The 27,354-nt window shown below is 46.2% G+C and overlaps 2 protein-coding genes across 27 annotated transcripts in view; both read right to left on the bottom strand.

Annotated features, from left to right (window-relative positions):
• Window positions 1-27,354, bottom strand: part of LOC137428074 (protein mono-ADP-ribosyltransferase PARP12) — a 1,016,466-nt gene that overhangs the window by 498,806 nt on the left and 490,306 nt on the right. The window lies entirely within an intron of this gene.
• PPFIBP1 (PPFIB scaffold protein 1) overlaps window positions 1-27,354 on the bottom strand; it is a gene marked incomplete in the record, with an annotated part of 228,414 nt that overhangs the window by 4,243 nt on the left and 196,817 nt on the right. For all 26 annotated transcript variants that reach the window (XM_078776731.1, XM_078776720.1, XM_078776734.1 and 23 more), the window contains 6 exon segments: window positions 6,108-6,296; window positions 9,402-9,527; window positions 10,422-10,544; window positions 11,756-11,844; window positions 12,013-12,124; window positions 25,570-25,720. In XM_078776731.1, the coding sequence (XP_078632857.1) occupies window positions 6,108-6,296; window positions 9,402-9,527; window positions 10,422-10,544; window positions 11,756-11,844; window positions 12,013-12,124; window positions 25,570-25,720 (790 nt within the window).

Here is a 27,354-nt window from a genome sequence, read left to right as displayed (position 1 = left end):
CCACTTAAAAATTAAATAATTCTCGTATCCGAATCCATATTCAGATCATCATCAAAATCGAATCAATTCGGTCGTGTCACACACCTAACCTGTCCACCTAGTTTCGTCCAAATCCGTCCATAACTTTTTGAGATATCTTGCTATGTATCGGTTTTAGCCCGATCACTCAATGGTGAAGAACCACTTAAAAATTGTCTGATCTGGATCCGGATTTGAATCTTCACCAAAATTGAATCATTTCTTCCTTGTCACACACCCAACCTCTCAACCAAGTTTCGTCCAAATCCGTCCACAACTCTTTCAGATATCCTGCTATGTATAATTTTAGCCCTATCTCCCAATGGTGAAGAATCACTTAAAAAAAAAATTCCACTAGCCGGATCCGGATCTTCACCAAAATCTAATCATTTCCTGCTCGTCACATACACTACCTCTGTGCCAAATTTCGTAGGAATCCGTCCACAACCTTTTGAGACATCTTGCTCAAAAACAAACAGACAAAAAGGGGTGAAAACATTAACTGCATCCACCTTCGGTGGCAGAGGTAATGAGCACAGAATGTATCACATTATTAAAGCAGCCATAAGTACAATTCCGAAATAACAGAACAATTGGATATTCTAGGAACGACATACATGGATGGAAACATTAAATTGAGGTGTCGTGGACATTGTGAGAACCTCACATAGTTCCCAAAAGTGAAGCTACTATAAATAAGAATGCTGGAGTGATTATAAAAATGACAAGTCAGGAGACGACGATGGTTCACGAGCGAGCGGTATTCAATGACAAAGGACGGACTATAACCGAAACAGGCCCGGACTGCGGGGTCGGAAATATCAAAACGAAGGTTACTGACCTTGAAATGAGATAGAAAATAATGTATAATCAGTTATGAGGTTAGTTAGCTACACAATACCGAAAATTCGGTGAAAAATGAAATGAAAAAATAAATAAATAAAGAAATAAATAAACAAATAAAATGAAAAAAAATAATAATAAATGAAAACTCGAGCTCCGTGGGGCTAGACACATGCCATTGGCCTAACCAAATATCGAAACCCCTGTCAGATTCCACCAAACCCCTCGGAGAAGATGTAGCTTGAACTCGATTACCCCCTAAAAAGACATCCTTTTTGGGCGTGGCTCCGCCCACAATGGGCGCAATACGCCCACTCTAGGCAGGAAACAACTAGATCATGATATCAACCTCCCACCCAAGTTTCATCAAGATCGGATGATATCATCGGGTAGTTATGCTGCGGACAGACAGACAGACGCACACACATGACGAATATAGTGGTCACTTGATAACTCGTGAACCAAAAAAAAGAGACTTTTTGGACTTACAAAGGCAAAAGCACGTGAAAAAGGAATTGCATTCAGACAGCAAAGTTTTGTCTTTCAAACCTGGTATGGCACCATGGAAGGGAAAGCTGGCAGGGTAACCCAGGCCCTCAGTGATACACACATTCGCATGTGAGTTGTGGAGCCTAAGTTTGAATCTCAACTCAGCTATGAACTGTCATCCTGGTGTTTCACATCAGTGTGTGTGGTCCCACAAATAAACGTTGAGCCGGAGGACCCATCTGTTAGCATTGGTCATGGATGGATGTTAAAAATCCCATGGTGTCTTAAAGACAAAAAAAAAAAGTTATTGCCAACAACCTGAATAAATTGCAAATACCTGCACCCTTAGTCGAGTATCCGGAGTAGCGATTCTGGCCAAGATTGTTTCTGGCCTAGAAACACGCCTCGACTTGTATAGGCCTCAAAGTATTATGATGATTGGTAATTAGCTTGAAAGCAAATACACAGTTTTGAAATTTTCCAAACATTACATCAATTATGAACACTGGACAAATCTACACTGCTTTCCGGCGGACGGTACAGTACCTGTGGCTTGCAGACTGGTCTGAAACGAGGAGTAGGTACGAATCTGATGCGGGGGGAGCGGTAGGTGGGGAGGGCACTTTTCATTGTCGACCAGCTTCCAAGAATGGCCTGCAGTCTCTAAATGACCCGTTTGTCTCCCTCTATTGTCCCAACAGGGTCGAAGAGCAATGAGCAGTCGCCTACAGGTGGCTCTGTGCTCAGTGGGCTCAGTAGAAAAGCCTACTTTGGAAAGACAACCCTGCCGAGCATGATATTCCAGGATGTTCCCCAAATTTTGGACAATAACGTTGCTTTTATAACTGCAGGGAAAAGCTTATGGGCATTCATGCACAATGCATTGGGACCGCCCTGCCTATTGGTGTATATCATTCAAAAGTGCATACCGCCCTGCCTATCATGGCATTTCCGGGGTTAAACTGAGTAAGAGAGGAATTCGAGCATTTTGCAAACAATTCCCTATCCCTGTCATACAGGGTATCCAGCGGATCAAGACTAAATGCTTGTATTCTTACCTTCATTGCAGTTTAACACTGGAATGCTTACTTTCAAATGCTTAACCTTACTGAGACACCAGAAGATGATGCCATCATCAGTGACGCAGCTGCAGAAAGCTACAACATTGCTCATGTTCCCCTTGGGGGACGAGCTGGACGTGGTGTTGTGTTATTGCTTAAATCCAATCTCTCAGTTAAAAACAAACAAAATCCTGGACATTATTCTTCTTTTGAGCCCTTACATGCTCAAGTTACGAGTGACATGTTATTTTTGGCTAGTAAGCATCCGTTGCCATGGAAATACTGATGAACATGTTCGTTGTTTATTATTTGCTGTAGTTTTGAACGATTTTGGCATGATGTTGGACACGATCTTCTTCACCCTTAAATTTGTTACCAAATGGAGATTTTAACAACTGGACGGGGACGAGCCAACTTATGCGAATGGCAAACGGTCCATTCGGTTGTTCATTGCATTTGGTATGAAGCAGCATTCTTTTGGTCCGACCCATAGCCTTGGCCATACTTTGGATTTGTTCATTATGTGAGATGGTGAACTGGTCATCTCAAATGCCACAGTACACCCTGGACTGTCTAACCACAGTGCAATGACGTGCAGCTTGTCTTTACAGAAACTTGAGTCTGCGGATGACCATCACAACATGGATTCTGATACTAACGGACGGAGATATGTTTATATACGATTTACATAAAGCCCTGTTATCAATCTATGTGGAGAGCAATGGCATTGAGGTATATGAATCCTCACTTCAGAATCTAGTTGATCAACTTGATCCAAAAATATATGATTAATTATTCTGAGACAAAAATGACCATGGTATAACAATGACATTCGCGCTGCGAAGCAACTGAAGCAGAGAACAGCTAGAAAGTGGAGAAGATCCAAACTTGAGGTGCACTGAGTTGAGTACAACAACAACAACATGCATTTTAAGGCCATTTTCCCTGCTAGAGCAGGGGTTAGCCTTGCGGTCCCCATGACAATCTTCTCCATTTTGCCCTATTTTCTGCATCTCCCCTTGTTAACCCCCTTGCCCGCATCTTGCCTTGCCCGCAAGAGTTGAGCGCGAGAATAAATGTCATGATCAACGTTATAAAGTCTGGAGAACCCCACGCCAGTGTTTTGGGCCCAGTCCTATTCCTGATCTTCATCAACAATCTCTCTAACTTTGGAAAATCCCCTTTATATCCTTGCTGATTACTCCATCCTACGATGTGACATCCCTCAACCTTCAGACAGGCAAGCAACATCCTCTTCCTTTTCTCTCTTCAGACCATTTTAAAAAATCACAAGCTGGTCAAACACTTGGAATATGCCTTTCAATCATGACAAATGTCACACTCACACTCTCTCTTGCTGAAAGGACCGTCTGGCAACCCCTCCTATATACTTTCTTAATAAACTTCTTGAGGAAGTTCAGTCATGAAAACTCCTGGTTTTGATCTTTATTGCGCAAACCACATTCCAGAGTTGGCCTCCAAAACCACATCCTCCATCGTACAAAGTCCTTCCTAGGCACACCTGAACTCCTTCACACCTACAAGGCCTTCATCCACAGCTTTATGGAGTACTGCTCTCCCTTCTGGGTTGGCACCGCTGCCTCACATCTTGCTCAGCTTGATGCCGTAAAACCAAGGCCTTTAAGATTATTGGAATCTCCTGCGATGAAGCCGAGTCTATGGGCCTATCACTTTCCAATAGCAGACTAATTGGTGGTTTATATGTCTTCTACCGCCTCCTTTATGGTCTTGCACCCTTTGCTCTTCCTGCGCTTTGTCCCGCCAAAGCTACTAGGGCGGATACGTTACACCATCATCTCTCTTCTGGTGAAACTATGTAAATCCAGGATCATTGCTCTCCTCCACTCATTTGTTCCTCTTTGTTCCCTCCTGTGGAGCCAACTTCCACATTCTCTCCAATCTCATTCTTCCCTTCAGGTCTTCATGACAGCTGTTCACCACTATCTTGGATCATCCCCAATCCAAAACCATGATCTTTTATACCCTTGTAAACCAAGCCACGCTTCACCTCCAAGTCAACCTCCTTCCAAATGTACAGTTTTTCCTTCGTGAGACCTGAGAGTTTCATTCTGTATCCATCTCATCCACCCCATGCATCGTTTCCTGTCCCACATTCCTCCCCACACCATTGTTTGTCCAAGTCTCCCTCTATGTTCTCCTTTAATCCAGCTGTTGGTGCCCCCCTTCTCTACTGTTCCTTTTTTCTGTTGCGTCCTGATCCATTCAGTGTTGTAGTTCTTCCATGAGCCTTGCTTCATCGGAAGGTTGATCCCATGCTACTGGACTGCACATCAGATCAGACACTCGCCAACAACTTCTCAAACCAAACTCAAACTCTTCCTTTTCCCTCTTCAGACCATTAATAAAAAAATCACAAGCTGGTCAAACACTTGGAATATGCCTTTCAATCATGACAAATGTCACACTCACACTCTCTCTTGCTGAAAGGACCGTCTGGCAACCCCTCCAATATACTTTCTTAATAAACTTCTTGAGGAAGTTCAGTCATGAAAACTCCTGGTTTTCCCCATTACATCAGCCATGATCTTTATTGCGCAAACCATATTCCAGAGTCGGCCTCCAAAACCACATCCTCCATCGTACAAAGTCTTTCCTAGGCACACCTGAACTCCTACACACCTACAAGGCCTTCATCCACAGCTTGATGGAGTTCTGCTCTCCCTTCTGGGCTGGCACCGCTGCCTCACATCTTGCTCAGATTGATGCCGTAAAACAAAGGCCTTTAAGATTATTGGAATCTCCTGCGATGAAGCTGAGTCTATGGGCCTATCACTTTCCAACAGCAGACAGATTGGTGGTTTATCTGTCTTCTACCACCTTCTTTATGGTCTTGCACCCTTTGCTCTTCCTGTGCTTTGTCCTGCCAAGGCTACTAGGGCGGACACGTTACACCATCATCCCTCTTCTGGTGAAACTATGTAAATCCAAGATCATTGCTCTCCTCCACTCATTTGTTCCTCTTTTTTCCCTCCTGTGGAATCTACTTCCACATTCTCTCCAATCTCATTCTTCCCTTCAGGTCTTCATGACAGCTGTTCACCACTATCTCGGATCATCCCCAATCCAAAACCATGATCTTTTATACCCTTGTAAACCAACCCCCGCTTCACCTCCAAGTAAACCTCCTTCCAAATGTACAGTTTGTCCTTCGTGAGACCTGAGAGTTTCATTCTGTATCCATCTCATCCACCCCATGCATCATTTCGTGCCCCCCCCATGCATCGTTTCCTGCCCCCCATTCCTCCCCACACCATTGTTTGTCCGAGTTTCCCTCTATGTTCTCCTTGAATCCAGCTGTTGGTGCCCCCCTTCTCTACTGTTCCTTTTTTCCATTGCGTCCTGATCCATTCAGTGTTGTAGTTCTTCCATGAGCCTTGCTTCATCGGAAGGTTGATCCCATGCTACCGGACGGCACATCAGATCAGACACTCGCCAACAACTTCTCAAACCAAGTAATTTGCAGTCCCAAAATATGCAATGATGCAATGAACCACCTTTAGAGGCCATTTTTCCCCGCAGAGCAGGGGTTGGCCTTTTTTTGGGCACCGTGGTCCCTTTTTTGAAGCAATGTTTTATGGCCGGTTTTATGGTTGCAATGATGCAATGCCAAAACGAAAAAGTTTGCTCCATTGATTCTTGACTTCAGCGATTTACCTTTATTTTGGTAGATGGGGTAAGTTGGATGTAGCCTGGTGACTCCAATACTTCGAGCTTCTGTCGCTGAGCGTGTGGTCCAACGAGCAGAGCAAAATGCGTGGCCAAGTGCCTGCGCAGCAGAGTCTTGCTCGGAGTGATGTTTAGCAACAGCGCCATCGACTCGATCGAGAACCTCGGCTCCAAAACCTGCGGCATTAGGCAGAAAGATGTTTGGACAGCAGCAAAATGCGGAAGTCAGAGCTCTACGTGCAGAGTGAAGACGCAGACAGGTGGCATTAAATTCAGGGATGGCAAACTAGACCAACATGAGTATAGGCCGTGAGAAAACAGCAACTTAAGAGGTACATTCACAGCATTTCACAATCAAAACTGCATTTCCTTTTTTTAAACGAGGATTGAGGCCATCTATTGATTTATGTATGCAAACAAAGTGGAAGCTTTTGCCCTCTTGTAGGTGAACAACTCCATATGTGCCCTCTCCCTTCCCTTACTCTTATCTATTCCCAAGCTTCCCTTCACTCTCAACTCCTTCCAAACCCCCTGAACCTTTATCTTAATCTCTTTATTTGTCTGATCGAGTGACCTTTAGACAAAACAGAGGTCTTGGCCTGACCATTTGGGAGGGTTATTGGCCTGACCATCTGGGAGGGTTATTGGCCTGAAGGGAGGATATTGCGGTGATGATTGGTGCCCAAATGAACAGAATGTTCATCAAATCAGGCAATCAATAGCTTGAAGGAATTCTTCAGATCTCCATCAGTCAAGAGATAAGAAACTTCCAAACATTTCCAGGCAAATGTAAAAACATGACAATTCAATGAATGGCTCAGAGTAATTGAACTGTAAGCATCCAATCATGGAATTTGTCATGCAGTCAAGTGTGGCGCACAGATGTTGGCACCTGTAAATAAATAAATAAAATTAATTGAGTTATACTTTCTGCTTCATATATTTCTGCATCTAATGCTGTAAAGTGGCCAAATTTATAAGGCTGGAAGGATAGTTATGAAGCCTGCGCATTCAGAATGCAGCACACTTACCTTGGAGCTGTATATCCTGGGTACAAATCTTAGTGCAGTTGGGAATGTCAGAATCAACTGTCACTCTGTTGTTTGGCATACAGGGTGACATATTGGATGTGTGAGTTCACAATATTGTAAACCAACCACCCCTCCACCCCTACCTCTATGTCTACCTCCGCATCGACAAAGCCAGACAATGAGCTCTCTGCCTGCAATCTCAGCCGTCTGAGTCCAGCGTAAGGATGTCAAGATAGAGGAAGTGTCCAAGATGTGGTAGTTGGCGCATGTGAAAGGTCCCACGGTGACACAGGGCCCATTTTCCAATAGCAATGGTGGTCTTTCATGAAGAATAGGTGAGAAGAATGGGTCACTGCCTCCAATTTCCTGTGGCCTTGTCATGGTAAGGAGGTTTGCGTGTACCTACGACCTGGCAAACAATACCACCTAGGAACAAACAATCTGCAGCAAATCTCGAAGTCAGGGAGTAGGGACCTGTCAGCTTAAGGATTGTGTTTGAATGTGCACGATATTCGGGTCATGCTTGTGATAAAATAGGGTACGAGGGTCGTGATGCATGATATGAGGGTCATGCCAAAAACAGCAACAACTAGAACGGCACTCAGTAGAGAGCATACCTCTGTCAGGTGAACAGTTTACGTTTTGTATCCCAGAGTGGACCAGAAAATCACAATACAGAATCACATTTAATCAAAATCATCCGTCCACAACTTTTTGAGATATCCTGCTATGTATCGTTTTTGACCCTATCTCCCAATGGTGAAGAATCACTTAAAAAATTATACTAGCCGGATCTGAATCCATATTCAGATCTTCACCAAAATCGAGTCCATTCTTCCTTGTCACCCACACAATCTGTCCACAAAGTTTCGTCCAAATCCGTCCATAACTTTTTGAGATATCCTGCTATGTATCGTTTTTGGCCCCATCTCCCAATGATGAAGAATCACTTTTAAAATTCTAGTAGCCGGATCCGAATCCAGATCTTCACCAAAATCTAATCATTTCGTCCTCGTCACATGCGCTACATCTCTGCCAAATATCGTCCGAATCCGTCCACAACTTTTTGAGATATCTTGTTCACGGACAAACGGACAAACAAACAGACAGGGGTGAAAACATAACCTCCATCCACCTTTGGTGGCGATTTGAAGTCAAGTCAAGTCAAGGTTTGAAGTCAAGAACCTTTGGTGGTGGAGGTAATATCATTACTGTGAAATATGGTTGTGCAGTGGCAAAGTCCAACAGAGCTCCTTATTATTCCTCTTTCATATGCAGCACAAGGCTGTGGGGTAGCATCATTGGCTGAAGACGTTGCTGTGTCGCTGATGCAATGCCCTCTGCTGGTTAGGGCAGTAATTTGGAATTTGGAAATGGTGCCGGTGATAGCTCACCTACTCTTTGCAAAGGACCACCTTTGCAAAGGGATCTTTAATGTCCACCAACCTAGGCCAGCAGACGGGACACCCGTTGAACGCCCTTCCAAGTGTCGGCAAACACATTGATGAATCACCCAGCCTGTGAAACATAGGGATGCCAGTTTATAGCTGAGTCTGGATTCAAACCCAGGTAGACAGCTTAGATGTGAGTGTGTGTACCATCCTGCTAGCCCAGAGCTGCTGCTGCAGAGGCCAAACACATTTGTCGGCATGAGCAAGCCCAACAAGTACTCCCATGCAGCTTGCCAGTCAACTCCGTCACTACTTCGCTTGTCGGCAGTGCGGTCACAATATTGCAGCCCGCATCGGCCTCATATCACACGAAAGGACTTGTGTGCAGCAGAATCTTTTTGTCATTTCTCTTTTTGAGTGCTTTTACTATTTCCGCTCCTCCTGCATCATTCCTCTTTCTGCCCCTGATACATTATGAAGAGCCATACTTGGCCCGAGTAGATCACTAATGAGATTATTTATCGCTGGCACCTAAAACAATTTACAAATTCCTGTCACTTCCAGTCAAAAGTCAGGCCTGGCCAGCCAGCTCGTGAAAGATTGGGGCCAAGAACATTCCTCGGCCAACCCCACAAGGTGGTGGGAATAATTGCGGCAGTGAAAGTAAAAATACCATGACCATTTTTGTTTTACCTTAAGGTCCCCGATTATGTCCCTTCAAAATCAATTGTAACATAACATATCCTCCTTGGAGCAACTCCTACCACAATCATTAAGTACATAATAAATAGATGGCACTCCAGCTCTCATATTCAAGTATAGTAGTAAGAAAGACGCAAATAAAATGAGGATCTACACACCATAAGCCCTCCATGGACACCACTTCCACGAAGATTGGGTGCATATTCCGCAAGGTCTGCTGAGCGTAGCCACTCCATCACACGATGATTGGTCCACTGTGTCACTTCAGATGGTGTTACCACTACCTGTAAGCAAATTATGGGCCTTGAATGTGTAAATTATGAGCCTTCAGATGGGCCTTGAATGTGGGGGTAATTATAAATGTAATTCAAAAGTGGTTTAATTGACCCCCTTTACAAGAGTCCAGTACAAGTTACATGCATACATTACATTGGGGGTAGCAGGTAAGAGGTAGTGGAGTGGGGGGAAGGGGGGGGGGGCGCTGTATATAGAACAATTTCCAAATGGCCCAACAATCGGAGTGTATTTCTCATTTTAAAAAGTACTTCCATTTTTATACATTGTGTTTCAATTCCCATCGTGGTCTTGTTATTGTTCCGACACAGCAAGAGCCTTTGGCACATGAACAAATGTATGCAAAGCATTTGTATTCCAAAACATTGCGAACAGCAGACTAGTCTGCCATACACCGTTTAATCATGCAAAAATACAATCATTGTATGCTGTGCTTAATGTATTTCAAATATCAAATGGGCAAGATGTATATGTATGTAATTTCAGTTTTTAAGGCTTACTGACTTAAGAGAAAATGGTGATCTGTTTTTCCAGTAATGCTGCCAGATCGAATTGCCAGTTTAACGGATGACCACAGCGGCCCGAGGGATATTAAATACATGGCTGCAACTAGCATGCGGATTGCGGAGCAGTGCCATCTTACTGGATTTGCTACAAGCTTTGTGTTGCGCTGGTTTGGGTGGGATTCAAGAGGCCAAGTTGTCGGCTTTTTATGTAACTCTATGGGCAGTCGGTGGGATTGAAGACAAGAGGTTTTGGTTCTAAAAATGTTTTTTTTTTTTACAGATGTGACGATTGCTGTACTGATAACAAATTCATACAACCCCCTGTAAATGAATATAGTGATGGTAAAGGATATGGAGAGTTAAATATATAATCCTTGCCTCGTCAGAGGGCCTTCTACGCAGGCAGTTGGGGTGAAAAGAGTTCATCCGGAGCACCTGGATTGCACGTTTAAAGCTCAGGTGGTGCAGGGTACTAGTGACTTTGAGTGAAAGAAGATCATCCTAGAAAAGGGAGTCAGCAGGTGTCACATTCCTTCAGGTAATACAAGGCTGTGCATATTGTGCAAATAAGGCCATAATGACAGAAAAAGACCGGAACCCATATTTTGCTTTTAATTCCTTAGAGTATCCAGAGTAAGGTAGCTCTACTGGTGGTGAACAGAAACAATGAAAATTCAAATTGTTTGTTTTCCAAAAGCTCCTGTGCTAAAAAAAAAAGATAAGGAAGGAATAGAAAAGGGTTAAGGGTGTAGTACTGGTGAAAAATTGAGAAAACTACATAGGTATCTAATTTTCAGTTTTTCTTGAAAGATATAATCTTGGCTTTAACTCAGACCAGTGTCAACGCTTCTTTGTCATATTACATGCATATAATTTGCATAAATTAGACCGTCAATAAAAAACAAGGAAAAACAAAGAACACATTTCTACTTCTATCTTCTATGTCACCTATCATTCTTTTCACACAAAACTTGGTACATGTATTATACATGTGTTACTCTACTACCTGATGAGAGGATTTTGTGAAATTATGTCAAATGTTCACTAATTAGCTAATTATGCCAATTACCAGATAAAACTTGGTTGTCCTTCAATAAATCCACAATGGCTACTCCTATAAACAAAAGCCTTCATCATTTTAAAGGAAGTGATATTCTGAATATCCTGACCAAATTTCAGCCCAAAAGAATGATGCATTTCCCAAGTTATAACAAATTTCATGCAAAATATTATATTGAATTGAATTGAAATTAGAATTTTTCAATAATTAGGGGTACTTCTATGACCTCTAATAGCATGATTCTTGTTTATAAGACTATAAGGAAACTGTTCAGCTAAAAAAAAAAAAAAAAAATCACCTGTTCACCAGTACTACACCCTTAAAGGATGTGTGTATGAGCTTCCAAGGAAGATAAATCTTGCAATGTAAAAGGACCATTGCAAGGAAAGGCCATAAATGATACATATTTTACACAGTGAGTGAATAACAGCACATGCTCTGGTAGTGGATGGAAATAAAACGACGATTTATGGGGGCGAGCAGAGGGGTTACCTTTGTGGTAGCGCCCCCTTGAGGCCACCGAGAGAGAGAGAGAGAGAGAGAGAGCAAGAAAATAAAAAACGAGAGTGAAGAAATGCATCAATAGTAAAAACCACATACCGACAGGTTTAAAGAAACAATGAAGATGACAAAATTAAATAATATGCCATACCACTGTTATGTAATGGAGCATCCGCCCGTCGATCCGGGCCTCGTTAAACTGATCCTTGTACTGTGAAAGTCCAACATCGTCCAACCAGCCTGAAAGCAGCAACATCATCAATGGAACCATTGGGTTATGAGGCAAGTGATAGAAAGTCATGTTCAAAGTATCTCAAACCTCTCATTGATCGACGAACGATTGATCAAATATAAACTTCAACCTTTCTAGAACCACGCTAACAGCAAATATTCATAACCACTACTTACGTGTAACCCAGTTGTGGTCGAGATTCCCCTTGCCATCTTCCTCCTCTGAGCCCATGGCCTGCAGTGCAAGTTGCAGTTTCTTCTTGTGCAGTGCATTTTTGATGCCAAGCTCCTGGAGAAAGCATGTAATGCGGTTTGCTAGACCATTTGACTTCACTAAAAGTCCAAATAAACATAGGGGCAATACCCCTGTGGAGCTCACCTGGTAGAATAAACAGCATGCATACTACACTGACTAAAGGTATTTTAAACCAATTTCAATGGTTTCTAGAAGACAGCACAGCATGTGGAATCATACAAACATAATCATAAGACTTTAAACAAAAAAAGAAAAAAATACCTATTTTGGGGGGCAACCCCTTACACCCCATAGACCACCAAAGGGGCAGACTTTTAATGCCGTGAACAAACTCGGGTACATCACGGGTGATGAAGGCTGTGGTCAAGTTTCATCGAAATTGTGTGTGCAGTTTCTGTGAAAAAGCAAATTCCTGTTTTGTGGAGTCAAACCTGGATCTTTGACCACTGATAAAACCCCTTAGACCACGATTTTTTTTAATGCCGTGAACAAACTTTAGTCACAACACAACAAATATAATATGTGCCAAGTTTGGTCACAATCCCTTCAGTGGTTTCGGAGAGGAAGTTGCAAGTGTTTACGGACTGATGGACAACGCGCAATCACATAAGCTCCCCGGAACGTCGTTGCAGGTGAGATAAAATGAAGCATCTGAGATACAGTGCATTCAGAAAGTATTCAGACCCCTTCACTTTTTTCACATTTTGTTATGTTGCAGCCTTTTGCTGAAATCGTTTAAATTCATTTTTCCCCTCATCAATCTACACTCAATACCCCATAATGACAAAGAGAAAACAGAATTTTATAAAGTTTTGCAAATTTATTAAAAAGAAAAAACTGAAATATCACATTGACATAAGTATTCATACCCTTTGCGATGACACTTGAAATTTAGCTCAGGTGCCTCCCATTTCTCTTGATCATCTTTGAGATGTTTCTACACCTTGATTGGAGTCCACCTGTGGTAAATTCAATTGATTGGACATGATTTGGAAAGGCACACACCTGTCTATATAGGGTCTCGCAGCTGACAATGCATATCAGAGCAAAAACCAAGCCATGAGGTCGAAGGAACTGCCTGCAGAGCTCAGACACAGGATTGTGTCGAGGCACAGGTCTGGGGAAGCCTACAAAAAAATCTCTGCTACATTGAAGGTTCCCAAGAGCACAGTGGCCTCCATAATTCTTAAATGGAAGAAGTTTGGAACAACCAGGACTCTTCCTCGAGCTGGCCGCCCGGCCAAACTGAGCAATCGGGGGAGAAGGGCCTTGGTAAGAGAGGTGACCAAGAACCCGATGGTCACTCTGGCTGAGCTCCAGAGATCCTGTGTGGAGATGGGAGAAACTTCCAGAAGGACAACCATCACTGCAACACTCCACCGATCTGGGCTCCATGGCAGAGTGGCCAGATGGAAGCCAAACAGTTCAATCTTGGTTTCATCAGACCACAGAATCTTGTTTCTCACAGTCTGGGAGTCCTTTAGGTGCTTTTTTTTGCAAACTCTAAGCGGGCTTTCATGTGTCATTCACCGAGGAGAGGCTTTCAATATGGTATTTTTATATTTAAAATAGATACTTCATTACAGTCCACATACATATACGTACTATACATATGTACAAAAAAACAAAACAAAAACAAAAACAAAAAAACATATACAGTATATATTAGTAGAGTCAAAATATGGAAAGATTGCCATGTACCCCAAGAAAATTGCAAGAAAACGTTTTATGGTATTTTCCTTTTCTATTAGGTCTGCAGAACAACATTAAAAGTTGCCAAAAATGGACTACCAGAAAGAGTCTAGATATGAGATTAGAAAAAGATGGCAGCCAATGTTAGGACATATCTGATATCTACTCATATCAGGTGAATTGAACACTTTCCAAGCACTTTAACCTTTTGAGGTTAATTTTTTGGGGGGTAATATGACTTTCAGTGAGCTAAATACATCCTAAAAAAATTAAGTAATGGAATTTTTTTTCATAATTTCATCGTTAAAAGAATTCATGACCAAAAGGGTTAAGTGTAAAAATTATCTCTACGTATCATTATTTCAGTAAAGTTATAAATCCTGATTCTAACAAAACTATCCCATGTGACGTCATGGCATCATTGATGCTAAAACTTCTTCTTTTTTGTTTCAGGTCATGAAAATGGGTGCGGAGCAAGCACCCAACTGCCCCTTGTGCCAGAAGGAGTTACGGAGCGAAGACAGAGTCGACATTGGTAGGAAAGGAGTTGCTCGCATGAACAAGGCAAGTGTCGAGAGAGGAGATGACATCATTGTAGCAGCTGGAACTGGAGTGCACAGGTCTTGCCATATGAATTACGTAAAAAAAAGGAACATTGAGAAACATAAGAAAGCTAAGTTAGATCAAACCACATCCGTCAAGAGAAGTGCACGGCGCCTCTTGAGTGGACCGTACCATAGTACAACAAACTGCTTATTCTGTGGGAACAAAGTTGCGACGAGCAAAATTAGTGTTGATTACGATGCCTATAGCTGTGTTAGAACAGATAACTTTGTGGACAAGATACTGTCACACTGTAAAACACAAAGTGATGACTCGGCCACAACTGTCGAGGGACGTGTTGAATACTTCAGCGGAGAGTTGCTGCAGACTGTTTGTACCATCGTTCATGTGATGTACATTTTCGCACTCGCCAGGATGTATTCGTGGCTGAAGGTGAGAGCTTCATGATATTGTGACATTTCGAGGGAAAACTACAAAAATCCTCCGTAATTACTTAAACAGGATGCACGATGACGATGAGGAAGCCCAGAAGAGAGGCCTCATAGAAACTGCCGCCAAACTCATCAAAAGTGATCTAAAAACCTTGGTTCCACGTTTAAAAGACAAGTATCCAAAAGCTACAGACCTTAAACTGGAGTCTGCCATAGACTATTTTCCCCCGAGCTTGCGTTGTCTGCTTCAACATATTCTTATTGGAAAGGACACCCGTCAGAAAGAAGCGAGTATTGGGCACACAATTGTTCAAGCAGTGCGTCCAAGGACTGTGATAGCACCAAGGACTGTGATAGCACCAAGGACTGTGATAGCACCATTACAACTTGATAGCACTGTGATAGCACCATTACAACTTGATAGCACTGTGATTGCACCATTACAACTTGATAGCACTGTGATAGCACCATTACAACTTGATAGCACTGTGATAGCACCATTACAACTTGATAGCACTGTGATAGCACCATTACAACTTGATAGCACTGTGATAGCACCATTACAACTTGATAGCACTGTGATAGCACCATTACAACTTGATAGCACTGTGATAGCACCATTACAACTTGATAGCACTGTGATAGCACCATTACAACTTGATAGCACTGTGATAGCACCAAGAACTGTGATAGCACCAAGGACTGTGATAGCACCATTACAACTTGATAGCACTGTGATAGCACCAAGGACTGTGATAGCACCAAGAACTGTGATAGCACCAAGGACTGTGATAGCACCAAGGACTGTGATAGCAACAAGGACGATGATACCACCAAGGACTATGATAGCACCATTACAACTTGACAGCACTGTGATAGCACCATTACAACTTGATAGCACTGTGATAGCACCATTACAACTTGATAGCACTGTGATAGCACCATTAAAACTTGATAGCACCATTACAACTTGACAGCACCATTACAACTTGATAGCACTGTGATAGCACCATTACAACTTGATAGCACTGTGATAGCACCAAGGACTGTGATAGCACCATTACAACATGATACCACTGTGATAGCACCAAGGACTGTGATAGCACCATTACAACTTGATAGCACTGTGATAGCACCAAGGACTGTGATAGCACCATTACAACTTGATAGCACTGTGATAGCACCATTACAACTTGATAGCACTGTGATAGCACCATCACAACTTGATACCACTGTGAGAGCACCATTACAACTTGATAGCACTGTGATAGCACCATTACAACTTGATAGCACTGTGATAGCACCATTACAACTCGATACCACTGTGATTGCACCATTACAACTTGATAGCATTGTGATAGCACCATTACAACTTGATACCACTGTGAGAGCACCATTACAACTTGATAGCACTGTGATAGCACCATTACAACTTGATAGCACTGTGATAGCACCATTACAACTCGATACCACTGTGATTGCACCATTACAACTTGATAGCATTGTGATAGCACCATTACAACTTGATAGCACTGTGATAGCACCATTACAACTTGATAGCACTGTGATAGCACCAAGGACTGTGATAGCACCAAGGACTGTGATAGCACCAAGGACTGTGATAGCACCATTACAACTTGGGCTCGCAGTCCAAATGCATCATCACTTCAGATGAAGGTTTTTGATAGACAGTCTTTCTGCCATGGGTTATTGCTCCTCATAATCAGAAGTGCAAAAGTTTGAGTAAAACACTTCTTTTTCAGTGGCTCTCGATGTTTTAGGTGGCGTCAACATACCGGATATGATGCTGTTGTTTGCAGCAGATAACGTCAACCACAAACCTTCACTCTCGGCGGATGTACCTACAAGTCACGGTTTGGATGGACAAGGAAGACGGCATGGACTTTACTAAATGGGGCTGGGCCGACATGCAAGGGGACAAACTTATTCCACTCATGATGCACAATAGCTCTGCGACACACATTCTGCTCAAAATGATCCACTGCAACTGCACGACAGGATGCAGCAAACTGAAATGTAGCTGCAAAAACATGGCCTTGAATGCACCAGAGCTTGCGAACCTTGCCAAGAAGGCAACTGCGATAATGTGGCTACTGAGCCAGTTTTTTTTTATTTTACTATCTAGTAATACAATGAAAGTATATCACACAAAAATGTGAGCTTAGCCTACTGTAATGCAATGGTTTGCAAAAGCAGCCTGAATAGCGTTCACCAATCGCTATATATGGTAAGTTTTGTCAGATTTCACTCCAGAAAGGGACATTATTTCGTCAACAGCACCCAATCCTCATATCCGAATCCAGATTTTGATGATATGCTTCAATTATGTAATTGAAGCGCGGTGCTACGCGCGCTTGCTTGTACAACAAGAAGGAAGCGGACAACGCGGTGAGTTTACGAGTCTTTATGAAACGAGCTCAACTGTAGCACTGGCGCGCTCCGGGCTGCGCGCCCGGTGTATATCCCGCGGCCACGCCTACCCCTCGGGCGTGGCCGCCGCCCACTTGGTGCGTGGAATGATGCCCTCACGCCAGTGAGCTTTCGTGTCCGCCACACGCGCCCCCCCAGAATTCCCGCGCACCTGGAGGGCCAGTTTGCGGGGCAAACGGATGACCCGGCCGAAGCGCCCTCTGGCGACCGGCGGCGTCCCGGGGTGCAGGGATGCCAGCTGGGATGCCTCCGGCTGCGCCCGGGATGGGTGCAGGACCGGGGGGCGGCGTGCCGGCGGGCCTGGGCGGTGCCGGGGGTCTGCCCGCAGGGGGGCGGCCCCGACACGGGGGCCGAGCCACCGGCGGGGGGTGGTCCACGTCGAGGTGGGCCGGTTTGAGGCGATCCACCGAGACGCGGTCGGGAGTACCGCCGATGTCCAAGGTGAAGTGTTTCACCCCGGTCTCCAGCACGCGGAAAGGCCCGTCGTATGGGGGCCGCAGTGGTGTCCGGTGGGCGTCGTGCCGGACGAAGACATACTCCGCGGTGCGAAGCTCCGGGGCGACGTGCGTAGGCGGGTGCCCGTGGTGCGCCGTCGGCACCGGGGCGAACCTCCGGGCTGTCTCCTGCAGCACGGAGCGCTCCTGCGCCGCGGACCATGGTGCCGTGGGGTCGGGGAGGAACTCGCCCGGCACCCGCAGCGGTTGTCCGAAGACCAACTCCGCCGCGGATGCGCACAGGTCGTCCTTGGGCGCCGTCCGGAGGCCCAGCAGGACCCAGGGGAGCCTGTCGACCCAGCCGACGTCGCGGAGGGTGGCCCGGAGCGCGGCCTTCAACGAGCGGTGGAACCGCTCGCACAGGCCGTTGGCCTGGGGGTGGTAGGCCGTGGTTCGGTGCAGCTGGACTCCGAGCCCCCGCGCGACCGCCCCCCAGAGCTCCGAGGTGAACTGGGGGCCGCGGTCGGACGATATGTCCGAGGGGGCGCCAAACCGGGCGACCCAGGTGGCGATGAACGCCTGTGCGACGTCCGCCGCCGTCGTCGCCACCAAAGGCACGGCCCCCGGCCACCGGGTGGTGCGGTCCACCATTGTCAGGACATGGGTGAAACCCCGCGAGGGGGGCAGAGGTCCCACCAGGTCCACGTGTACGTGGTCGAACCTTCGTTCCGGCACCGTGAACGGGGCCAATGGGGCCTGGGTGTGCCGGTGCACCTTCGCGCGCTGGTACGCGAGGCACGTCCTGGTCCAGCCGCGGACGGCCTTCCGGAGGCCATGCCAGACAAACTTGTCGGCGACCAACCTCTGGGAGGCCTTCGTGCCCGGGTGGGACAGGCCGTGGATGGCGTCAAACACCTGGCGCTGCCAGCCCGCGGGCACAATGGGGCGAGGCCGCCCGAGGGAGACATCGCACAAGAGGGCCGCGCCGTCGAACGGCACCTCGGTGACGCGGAGGCCCGTGACGGTGGTCCGCAAGGCCTGGACGCCGGGGTCGGCGGCTTGGTCCGCCGCCATCCGGGCATAGTCGATGCCAAGGTGGACTGCGTGGGCGACGGACCATGAAAGGCAATCCGCCACCGGGTTGTCCTTCCCCACGACGTGCCGGATGTCCGTCGTGTACTCGGACACGGCTGAGAGGTGACGCTGCTGCCGGGCCGACCACGGCTCGGCGACCTTGCCCATCGCGAAGACCAGTGGCTTGTGGTCGACGAAGGCCGTGAACGCACGGCCCTCGAGCAGATGGCGGAAGTGCCTGACCGCCAGGTGAAGCCCGAGCAACTCGCGGTCGAAGGTACTATAGCGGCGTTCGGGCGGGCGAAGCTGCCGGCTGAAGAACGCCAGCGGTTGCCAAGCACCACGCACCCATTGCTCGTGCACCGCGCCCACCGCGTAGTCCGAGGCGTCGGTGGTGAGCGCGATCGGTGCATCGGGCGCCGGGTGCGCGAGCATGGTGGCGTTAGCCAAGGCGAGCTTCGCGTCTGCGAATGCCGCGTCCATCTGCTCGGTCCAGGTAACGTCAACTTTGCCCGGCTTCCCTCGGAGGGCCTCGTGCAAGGGGCGCAGGAGCTGGGCGATGCGGGGCAGGAACCGATGGTAAAAGTTTACCATGCCCAGGAACTCCTGGAGCCCCTTGATCGTGCGGGGGCGCGGAAACCCCTTCACCGCCTCCACCTTGGCCGGTAGGGGGACGGCCCCGTGCCTAGTGACGCGGTGCCCCAAAAAATCGATGTCGGCGACGCCGAACCGGCACTTGGCGGGGTTCACGATGAGGCCATGCTGGCCCAGACGTTCAAAGAGCGTGCGGAGATGGTGAAGGTGCTCTTTGCGGGACGCGCTGGTGACGAGGATGTCGTCCAGGTATACGTACACAAAATCCAAGTCGCGCAAGACGCTGTCCATGAGTCGCTGGAACGCCTGAGCCGCATTCTTCAAACCGAAGGGCATCCGAAGAAATTCGAACAGTCCGAACGGGGTGATGACCGCCGTCTTCGGGATGTCCTCCGGCCTGACGAAGACATGATGGTAGCTGCGTATGAGGTCCACCTTCGAAAAGAAAGACATGCCCGCCAACCGGGCGGAGAAGTCCTGGATGTGGGGGACGGGGTAGCGGTCGGGGGTGGTGGCATCATTGAGGCGCCGGTAGTCCCCGCATGGTCGCCATCCCCCGCCGGGCTTTGGCACGATGTGAAGCGGCGACGCCCAAGCACTCTCGGAGCGCCGCACGATGCCTAGCTGCTCCAGCGTAGCGAACTCCGCTTTAGCCACCGCGAGCTTCGTCGGCTCGAGGCGGCGTGCCCGGGCGTAGACGGGTGGCCCGGCGGTGGGGATGTGGTGTTCCACCCCGTGCTTGACGGCCCCCGCCGAGAAGGTGGGCCGCGTAAGGGCCGGGAAGCTGGCGAGGAGGCGGGTGAAGTCGTCCGCTGCTGGAAGGGTACAAACTAACCTCGCAGGGACCAAACCACTCAGCAAGCCGCTTGGCGAGCCGCTCGGTGAGCCGCTCAGTGAGCCGCTCAACGAGCTGCTCAGCGCGCAAGCAAGCGAGCTGAACGTTTCAGCCTGGACGAGACGTCTGTTCTTCACATCTACCAACAACCCGTGTGCACAGAGGAAGTCCGCACCGAGTAGTGCCATGGGGACACTAGCGGTTACGAACGTCCACGCAAAGCGTTGCCTTCCGAACCGCAGGGAGAGGCAGCGCTTCCCGAATGTGCGTATGGGTGTTCCGTTCGCGGCAAGCAACGCGGGGCCCCGGCCCGCGGTGTGCTTGTCGGACGTAGAGGCAGGGATAACGCTCACCTGTGCCCCCCGTATCGCATAGGAAACGGCGCCCGGACAAGGTGTCCGTTATAAAAAGAAGGCTGCCGGAATGGCCGACGCTCAGGGCCGCTACCGAGCGCCGGCTTTGTAGTTTCCCGACTTGCCGAAGGAGCACGGCAGGCAACAAGTCCTCGCCTTGTGGCCAAACCTAGCGTGGAAATGGCACCAGGTTCGCGGCGAAGGCGGAGGCCGCGGTTTTCCCGGTGGTGGTGGGCGTGGCGGAGGCCACGCGGCGTGCGTCAGCCTCGGGATCCCCGAGGTGTGGTGCATCAGCATCAGGGTCAGCCTCGGGATGCGCGGCGGCCGCGCCAAAACTCGCCTGCATGTCCAAAGCCGCGAAGAACCTGTTGGCCTCGGCAGCGAGCGCTCGGGGTTCCGTCGTCACAGAACCAGCCAACGCGAGGCGGACTCGTGCCGGCAGCTGGCGTCGAAATAACGCCCGGAAAAGAGCGTTCGGGGTTTCGTCGCCCATCAATGACAGAATATGGTCCATGCGGACCGACGGTCGCGTGTCGCCGAGCTCGGGGAGGTCCAGGAGGCGGTTGGCCCGTGCGTCCACCGTGAGGCCGAACGTGGCGAGGAGGAGACGCTTGATCGCCTCGTACCTGCCGTCGGCCGGTGGGTTCCTCAGGACCGACAGGACGCGGGCGGCCATGCCGGGCCCGAGGGAAGCGACCACGTGGCAGTACATGGTCTCGTCCACCGTGATGCCTCGAAGTCGGAACTGGGCTTCTGCCTGCAGGAACCAGACTTCGGCTTGCGTCTCCCAGAACTCGGGGAGTTTCATTTGGACCGCGTTGTTTGCCATTGCGATGGCGTATTCGGGTAGTCAGCGACGGCTGACCATCACGTCGGGGTCACCAATGAAGCGTGGTGCTACGCGCGCTTGCTTGTACAACAAAAAGGAAGCAGACAACGCGGTGAGTTTAAGAGTCTTTATTAAACGAGCTCAACTGTAGCACTGGTGCGCTCCGGGCTGCGCGCCTGGTGTATATCCCGCGGCCACGCCTACCCCTCGGGCGTGGCTGCCGCCCACTTGGTGCGTGGAATGATGCCCTCACGCCAGTGAGCTTTCGTGCCCGCCACATAATGATAATTGATCGTGTTTCTAAGGCCAGGCACGTTTGAGTAGGCCGAAACAAAATGACGGCTTAAGAACCCAGTGAGGTGTAGTGGGCTGACCAAGATGGCGGGCCACGATATTGGTAAGCATCTTTCGGGTTTTTTCTTATGAGCACCTCGTTATCTACTAAATAAGAGAGATGTCTGTCTGTCTGTCTGCCTGTCGCCATTTTTCTCAGAGATGGCTGAACGGATCTTTGTCAAACTTTCAGAGGTTCATCAGTGAGTGCCTGGGAGTGTTTTAGGCAAGCAAACAAACAAACAAAAAAAATAGAAAAAAAAAGATCGTTTTTTTGGAGTAAAAAAAAAACAAATCGCTCGATCGTGCCTAAGCTTTTTAATATTAATGACAGTTATATACAAGTACACATTCACATAAATAAATACAAAACAATCACCAGACATTTGAACACAAATAAATTAAACAATTCCGGAAGTGTACGAAGTTGGTAGTACGGTTTCTTCTTCTTCCTGCTTGGCATCACACTTAACGCAGAAACGGGATGATCGCCACATTCACCAGCATATATTTAAAGAAAAGGTGATGAACCACCTTTCTCCCCTTCCTCTCCTGACTTGTTGTTTTTTAAATATGAATATTTTTGTAAGTACACTAATATAACGATCTATTACTACAATTAAAGTATATCGCACAAAAATGTGAGCTCTGTCTACTGTAACACCATGGCTTGCAAAAGCAGCCTCAATAGCGTTCACCAATCACTAGCTATGGTAAATTTTCAGATTTCACTCCAGATTTGGACATTATTTCATCTACAGCACCCAATCCTCATGTCCGAATCCAGATTTTGATGATATACTTCAATTATATAATGATAATCGATCGTATTTCTGAAGCAAGGCAAGTTTGAGTAGGCCGAAACAAAATGGCGGCTTAAGAACCCAGTGAGGTGCAGTGGGCTGACCAAGTTGGCGGCTCCAGAGGGGCCATGAGTCATCGCCACGCATGTCCGCATTGCCTGCCAAGCTCCGGAGGGGCCATCTAGCAGTGCGTCATTATGGATGTTAAATTCAGATACTGTCACAAGTGTATGCAAAACTCACAGTTACCGACCTGGTTTCGCCCTTGTTGGGGCTTCATCAGGGCAACGCAGTGAGTCTTCCATACACTTGTGACGCTCTGAAAACATTTCGGTTATATATCAGTCACTACATGGAGTCGACCTGGATGCGGTTGGGAGTAACTAATTAGTATCTGTAATTTGGCGCTGCAACCTAATGAGTGAACGTCATGACGTCATCGCCACGCATGTCCGCATTGCCTGCCAAGCACCTTACTGGGAGTATCTGAATTATATGACATCCATAATTATATGTGACAGTATCTGAATTTAACATCCATAAGTCAGGAGACGACGATGGTTCACGAGCGAGCGGTATTCAATGACAATGCTCAATGAGCAATGTTATGAGGTCAGTGAGCTACACAATACCGAAAATTCGGTTAGATTCCGACAACTTTGAAAATTTGATCTTTGTGACCTTCAATGGTCAAAGGTCGAAGATTCTGAAATTTGTTGGAAAACTTTTATTTCATGATGTATGTGATAATATAAGATCATGTACGACATTTCACCCTATCAGGAAGCGAACAATGTAATAAAACCATAAAAAAATCGACTTTTCTAAATTCGTGACCTTGACCTTGGGGCGAAAATGAAAAATCGAGCTCCGTGGGGCTAGACACATGACATTGGCCTAACCAAATACCGAAACCCCTGTCAGATTCCACCAACTCCCTCGGAGAAGATGTAGCTTGAACTCGATTACCCCCTAAAAAGACATCTTTTTTGGGCGTGGCTCCGCCCACAAAGGGTGCAATACGCCCACTCTAGGCAGGACACAACTAGATCATGATATCAACCTCCCACCCAAGTTTCATCAAGATCGGATGATATCATCGGGTAGTTATGCTGCGGACAGACAGACAGACAGACAGACAGACGCACACCCATGACGATTATAGTGGTCACTTGATAACTCGTCAACCAATAATGACGCACTGCTAGATGGCTCCTCACTATATGGAGTCGACCTATCTCTGGTGGATACCAGAGATAATGTTAGGGTGTGGCAGGCGGTGCTTATCGCTCCCAGTAAGGTGCAGCAGTAGCTGTATGGGACACCTTACTGGCGGTTCCCCACTGATGGTATGAAGTCACATAATGACTGATATATTGTATAACCGAAAGGTTTTCAGTCACAAGTGTATGGAAGGCTCACTGCGTTGCCCTGATGAAGCCCCAAGAAGGTCGAAACCAGGTCGGTAACTGTGTTTTGCATACACTTACATAACACTTTTGTGTGTACATACATACATACACACACATTCACATACATTGCCTTCAGAAAGTATTCACACCACTTGACTTTTCCACATTTTGTTGTGTTACAGCCTGAACTTAAAATGGATTAAATTTTAATTTCTTGTCACCAACCTACACATACCGGAAAAAAAGAAGCTTTGTGAGAAAATAAAAACATGACAAAGTGAAAATCTGTTTTATAATTTTTTTACAAATCTATTGAAAATTAAATACAGAAATATCTAATTTACATAAGTATTCAACCCCTTAAGTCAATACTTCGTAGAAGCGCCTTTGGCAGCGATTACAGCTTCGAGTCTTCCTGGGTATGTCTGTATCAGCTTTGCACATCTGTATTTGGGGAGTTTCTCCCATTTTTTCTTGCAGATTTGCTCAAGCTCTGTCAAGTTGGATGGAGAGCGTCGATGAACAGCAATCTTCAAGTCTTTCCACAGATTCACAATGGGATTCAAATCTGGGCTTTGGCTGGGCCACTCAAGGACTTTCACATTCTTGTTCTGAAGCTATTCCAGTGTTGCTTTGGCTGTATGATTGGGGTCAGTGTCCTGTTGGAACGTGAATAAATTATTTGTTGTTATTTCACTTATTAATTGAAAAATTGAAAAAATTGAAAAAATTGAACGCTAGTCCAATTTTTAGTTATTTTATATTTTTCAATGTTTTCAATTATTTACCTGTTATATTAATTATTTTGTAAATTGTATAAATTCTAAAAAATAAATTCCACTGTGACATTATGGGGTATTATGTGTAGATCAGTGACAAAAAATCTCAAATTTATTCCATTTTAAATTGAAGCCGTAATACAACAAAATGTGAAAAAGTCAAGGGGTTTCTGACTGCACTGTATATCCGAGATTTCTTGCTCTGCTACCCCCTCCCCTCCCCTCCCATGAAGGAAGAGGGCATGGGCAGAAGTATATTTCAGGCAAACCTTTGGCGACTTGCCAGACGAGACCCACTGGCGTGCTATCACAAGGCCTTGCTCATGTAACCAGCTGCAAACTTGCTTCATGCTCCACTTGGCAAAAGGAGCGTCCATCTCGCTGCAGCAATTACACAATAACTATGTACAATGTACGTGAAAAGGTCACTCCATCCTGTTATTTACACCTCGGCCTACAATATCTGGTTGGGCAGATCGTGCATACATGGTAATGGCATAATGGGTGTATTTGTGTCCATTACGTATATGGCTAATGGATGGCTGTGTCGTTGTGCTAATTATTAATTATTTTCTATTAAACAATTCTTATTTTTTTCATTGGACTAATTGACGTTGATCCCTCTGTGCCCACCTGTAGGTGAACTCAGGTAACCAGTGAATTCGTTATAAAATGAAGTTTCCTCGCTATACCTCTAGGAGGAGCTGCAACACAACAAAAGCTGAGATTACACAATCGTCAGGTGGCAAGACGATATGCCACCCAGTTGTGGCATGTTGGTTCAGTGGTTCAATCAGATGCAATGTCAAGCCCAATTACACATTCTATGAAAAAAAATCACATTTAGGATAGAACAGTTAATACGGGTATGAACCTTGGCTAAAGGTGACGTACTTTGTCCAAATCATGAGCAGTGGCATGTAAGAGCGTCTGGCCAGACGAGACCCACTGGCGTGCCATCGGTGTGTATAACCCCAGTCCTTGCTCGTGTAACCAGCTACACACCTGCTCCGTGCTCCACTTGGCAAAAGGAGCGTCCAGCTCACTGCAGAACATTACACAATAACTATGTAAAGCATGACAGTGAATAGTGAACGCATTGTGCTGGATAATGTCTTAGCAATTATGCTAATGTTATTCTTGCGCCCAAACAACTGTGTTGCATATTTCTGCAATTCTACTCTATTGCAATGCAAATCCCCACCAAACCTGATCTGACTGTCAACGTTTCAACCTTATGTACAAAACCCGCTTTCATTCAGACCTGTCAAAGTCAAACATTAATTATTGATACCACAGAAAAAGGGCATAAAATGGCTTTGTTATGTTATGAAAAAAAGAAAAATTATAATATATATATATATATATATATATATATCATAAAACAGGAGTGTCTGTCTGTCCGTCTGTCCGTCCCCAAACTACTCCCTCAGTTTTGGGGCTGGAGCTACCAAACCTTCTGTGGAACATTTTGGGGCCCCAGCAGATGTTGTAAGGTAGGTAGGAGGTTTCAAAAAATCCTCAATAAAATTATGATTTTGAAAATAACTCGATACGAACCTGCCGCAAATCTGGAAGTAGACAGATGACGGCAATGAGCTGGTTTGATAATATCCCAATACAATCGTCATTTTAAACAGTATTTTGTTAAAGTATCAATTTATGATTGCTATGACGTTTGGAATTGAGTGAATACAATTTCGATTTTGAATTCGTAATTGTATTCACCCAACCGTACGGAACTACTCTACATCCAGATTTAAATATTAGTTTATGTCACGAATGTTGGTAAAAGTTTGTTTTTTATATTAATGTTATTTAATTTGTGATTGGAGTTATGCTGTTTGGAATGAAAATAGAGATATTGAGTTCAGGTGAAGGACGAAATGCCGTGACGGTTTCTACTTTCTACGCATGACATTCGCGGATCGCCACATGCAGATTCGCCTTTAACTGGGTATAGAACAATTCAAACGGGTAAGTTTTTCATGGAAGTCCTTCACGAACCTGCTGTCTGTGCTTGATGTTCGACTACAGGCAGCACTGTAATGTGAAATTTATTGGTTCTATTCGTCGTTTTTTTTTGACCTACGTCTTTCACGAACCTGCTGTCCATGTCTAACGTGTAACTGAAGGTGCCACAGGAATGTGGAATGTATTGGTTTCATGCTTTAGCATTCACCGTTTCTGCATGGTCTGTTTGCCGTAGCACGGGTACCTCGCTAGCACGCACACACACACACACACACACACACACACACACACACACACACACACACACACACACACACACACACACACACACACACACACATACACACTGTTACACAAGTTTTTAATCTCCAAATTTCAAGGTGTATCCCCATCCACCTGCTTAGAGGAATAGGGAACGACGAAGCCATGATTTGTCCCTTTACGCACTTAGCTTTATGTTTTTAGCCAAAAGGTCAAGCACCCAAGCTGCAATCCTTCCCATACTATCTCGAAACCTTTACTCAAACCATATACCATTTCAAATTTTGAGTATATCTTTGAAACCCATTCACATTATGGCCTTTCAATCCATCTTCAGAACAATTTTGCTGGAAAACCTTGGTACTTACTGAAAACCAACTGCAACATACATTCCGAGATGGCCTCTTTCTTTGCTTGTCTGTGATGTGGACTGGGGAACTGAAG

Source organism: Myxine glutinosa, chromosome 1 (genome assembly GCF_964187855.1).
Source record: "Myxine glutinosa chromosome 1, kmMyxGlut1.1, whole genome shotgun sequence".
Taxonomy (NCBI): Eukaryota; Metazoa; Chordata; class Myxini; order Myxiniformes; family Myxinidae; genus Myxine; species Myxine glutinosa.
This window is presented reverse-complemented; position numbering and strand designations above follow the sequence as displayed.